The following is a 3648-nucleotide window of genomic DNA, read 5'->3' on the forward strand; positions in this document are numbered from 1 at the left end:
CTTCTCCTCCATTCTCCTCTTGGGATCTTGGGCATGCACACATACGCACCCTGCATGAGTTTAAGCCACTGGGTCTGGGATTCTAACCGCAGTTGACTACATGGGAGTCCAGGGACATAATCATTACCCCAACTGCTGGTCCCCTCCAGTGGCTTTTTTACTGAGTCCGATTAATTCAGTTACAGACACAATTGATTCAGCTATATTCATTTTGAATTCGCAATGACATCACAACCACCACTACCACCATTCTCATGTTTCGCATTTATTAAGCACTCATAATGTTCCGGCCCCCACTTTAGTGATCACATTAGTCATCTACCCACCCCCATTCCCATCCCCAGATCTTTGGGAAAAGCTTTATAATCACATCTGGCCCTAAAAACACAATGATATAAGGATGAACTTCTTAAGAATCCTGGAGTATTTGGTCATTGGCCAGTCTGTCCTGGCACAACTATAAAAATTATACATACATACATATGTATATATACATGTGTATATATACATATATATATACACACATATTTATTAAATCTTTGTTCATGTCTGTACAATATCAATCTATAATGATTGCTTAAAATAGAACCTGATTCTCTCTACTACAGCATCTCCTAAGCCAAACAGCTCTACAATAGAGACGTCCAGCTTCACAAGTTGGATGACAATCCCCTAGAGCATCTGACTTACTTTGAAATTGCACAGGAACTTAATACCTATTTTTCTCTAGAGCTATTGTCCAGAGGAATAGGACTGGAGCAGAGGGGACACTTAGGGATGCTATAGAAACATCCATAAGCTCAGTCTAAGATTAGTGGCCATGACATATGTTTGGGAAGAGGACTCTTTTTTCCAAACTTTTCAGATAGCCATCCTAGGCCCACCTGAGGAGTGCAAGCAAAGACAAGAGTCCCCCTGAATGCACATATGGTCTAAGGGTACCTTGAGAACTTGTGAGTATTTCCACAAAAGTAAAGACCCTGGAGTCCTTCATTTTGCATTTGCTGTTCCCCGATTGTGTCTTCAGCAGTTAAGTGGCATTTCCCTCAATGATTTGGGATCTCCTGTGATGCTCAGAGTAGGCTGAACAATGACAGATCAGCCCACCTCAAGGAAATCCTGGTCAAGTATAATGACTAGATAAGGAACCAACAACTGCTTTGTACATGAAATTGGTTTCTCCCAAGCATAGCTCTGGCACAAGTATACTTCATTCCAAGAGAACTGCTTCCTCAGACACCTCTGGTGACAGCCATAGTCTCTTGCTGGCCAGCGAGTCAGCCAACAAAAAAAGATTGCTGGCTCAAATGGCTGGTATAGTGTGACACCAATAATGAGAAAATGATCAATCATATGTTCCTGGTGGAAGGGGTGAGTACTGGTCATGGGCTAGAGACTGGCTCTGAGGGTTTGGATCACTAGATGGATACTGGACTTGGGGAACGTCCTCTTCAGGCAGTTGGGCAGTCACCTCAGGGACCATCCAGGACTGCTGATCAACCTCCTCAGGGACCTCCTGGATCTGCAAATCAACCTCTCCAGGGAATTCTTGGGATGGCTTATCAACCTCAGGGACATCCTGAAGCAAAAGACTGATTGCAGAAGCCTCCTGGTCTAGCCTGTCAACATCCGCAGAGACCTCCTTGCCGGGCTGGCTGAGCTCCTCAGGGATTTCTTGGACTAGTCTGTCATTTTCCTCAAGGGTTTCCTGGATGACTAGGTCCCCAGCCCCTATAGGAAACCCATAGACCAGCCTGCCAGTCTCTACAGAGATCCCTTGGTATGGATGGCTGATCTCCTCAGGGTTCTCCTGGCAAAACTCGTAAACTTCCTCAAAGTCTTCCTGGCATAGTTGGTCAGTCTGGCATGTCTGGCTGAGCTGAGGGACTTCCTGGCATGTGTAATTAACATGGTCATGGTTCTTTTGGCATGGCTGATTGATGTCGGGGACCTCCTGGCATGGCTGACTGACCTCCTCAGGGATGATCTGGCAGAGCTGGCTGATGTCAGGCACCTCTTGGCATGACTGGCTGACCTCCTCAGCAACATCCTGGCATGGCTGGTTAGTTTCCTCAGGTGCCTCCTGTGGGGACTGGTTTGGTTCAAAAAGCTCTTGTTCCCCTTCTGTGGGGAGCTCTTGTGCTCCATTCCCAGGGATCTCCTGGAGCAGCCCAAGGCCTTGACGTTCTTCAGTCACATGTGAATTTAGGGAGGACTGATCACTGAAGCCAAAATGGGAGTTACCATCCACTGCAGTAGGGGAAGAGGGACCAGCACTGGACACAGTGCTGGAAGGGCCACTGCTGTCTGTAAAGCAAAGTCAGGAAACCAAGTCAGACAAGCTGAAAGAGTAGTTTCTACCCTTTGTCTATAGTTCAAATGCTAGAATGGATGGCTTGTGCTATTCATGTTTTGGAGATAGAAGTTCTGAAATTTTGTTTTTCTTTTAAAGTTACAGGGTGCATATCCTCACTGGAGAGAGAAAGGGGGAAAGCAGAGAGAGAAAGGGGGAAAGCAGGAAGGTACCTTCCCAGGAGGGATGGCCATACCACAATCTCTTCTTTTCCTTTCTACTCTAAAGATTTTGGGCATGCATGCACATGCACCCAGAATGTTTTTCAAGCTGCCAGGTCCAGGACTCAAACCACACGGTAGGGCATGTGGGCTCCAGCTACCTTAACCACCATATCACTGACTTGCCCAAGTTCCAAATTCTTTGTGAGCCAGGCAGGGATCCCTACGTTTTCCCAGCTCAGAATCTGTCATCTTAGTCCAATATATACTGTAGAAGTAGCACTAAAATATACGTAAGACTTCAGAAGAGAGTGCTACGGTTCACATTACCTGGTTCTTCTATAGATACACTCCTATCCAAACTCTAAATTACCACAACCTCATTCCTATTTTGGAAGCATATGAACACTTTAGTTCAGGGGTTCAGAATTAGGGTTACATCATAATTGTGCAATTTTTTTAAAAAAGAATTACTTCATTTAACTTTTATTTTATTTATTTACTTATTTTAATTTGACCAGAGAGAGAGAAAGGGAAAATGAGAATGCAAGCCACCAGGTTCGGGACTCAAACTGTGGTTGGCCATGGAGGAGTCCAGCACTCTTAACCATGCCACCTGCTGGCCCCATAATTGTGCAAATTTTTAAAAATTACAAATTTCCAGGTTCCATCTTCAGAGATTTTAATTCTATAGATTTAGTGTACAACTGTAGGTAAGGAGAGGGGAGGATGAGAGCAATATCACCTTAATGAAATACTCTTAGTCAAACTGATGTACAATTTTTATTAGACTCATTCTTTTTTAATGTGTGTGTGTATATATATATGTACATATATATTTTGCTATAGGGCACATGTGCTCACCAGACAGACAGAGAGAGACAGAGAGACAGAAAGTGAAAAATCACCCCTCCCCCCAAGGAGCGATGGCCATGCTGTAATCTCTTCTCCTCCATACTCCTCTCGGGATCTTGGGCACGCACGCACATGTGCCCGGCGTGAGTTTTAAGCCACCAGGTCTGGGACACGAACTGCGGTTGACTACGTGGGAGTCCAGCAACATAGCCATTACGCTAACTGCTGGTCCATATATATATATATATATATATATATATATATATATATATATATAGG

General features: G+C 44.4%; 1 protein-coding gene across 12 annotated transcripts in view; it reads right to left on the minus strand.

The window, feature by feature from the left end:
• Nucleotides 1–249: 249 nt before the first annotated feature.
• The window catches only part of PPIP5K1 (diphosphoinositol pentakisphosphate kinase 1), a 53096-nt gene continuing 49697 nt past the window's right edge, over nucleotides 250–3648 (minus strand). For all 12 annotated transcript variants that reach the window (XM_027766094.1, XM_027766097.1, XM_006162862.3 and 9 more), the window contains one exon: nucleotides 250–2307. In XM_027766094.1, the coding sequence (XP_027621895.1) occupies nucleotides 1346–2307 (962 nt within the window). In that variant the 3' untranslated portion in view covers nucleotides 250–1345. The remainder of the gene's footprint in view (nucleotides 2308–3648) is intronic.

This window comes from Tupaia chinensis, unplaced genomic scaffold (genome assembly GCF_000334495.1).
Source record: "Tupaia chinensis unplaced genomic scaffold, TupChi_1.0 Scaffold141044_1, whole genome shotgun sequence".
NCBI lineage: Eukaryota > Metazoa > Chordata > Mammalia > Scandentia > Tupaiidae > Tupaia > Tupaia belangeri.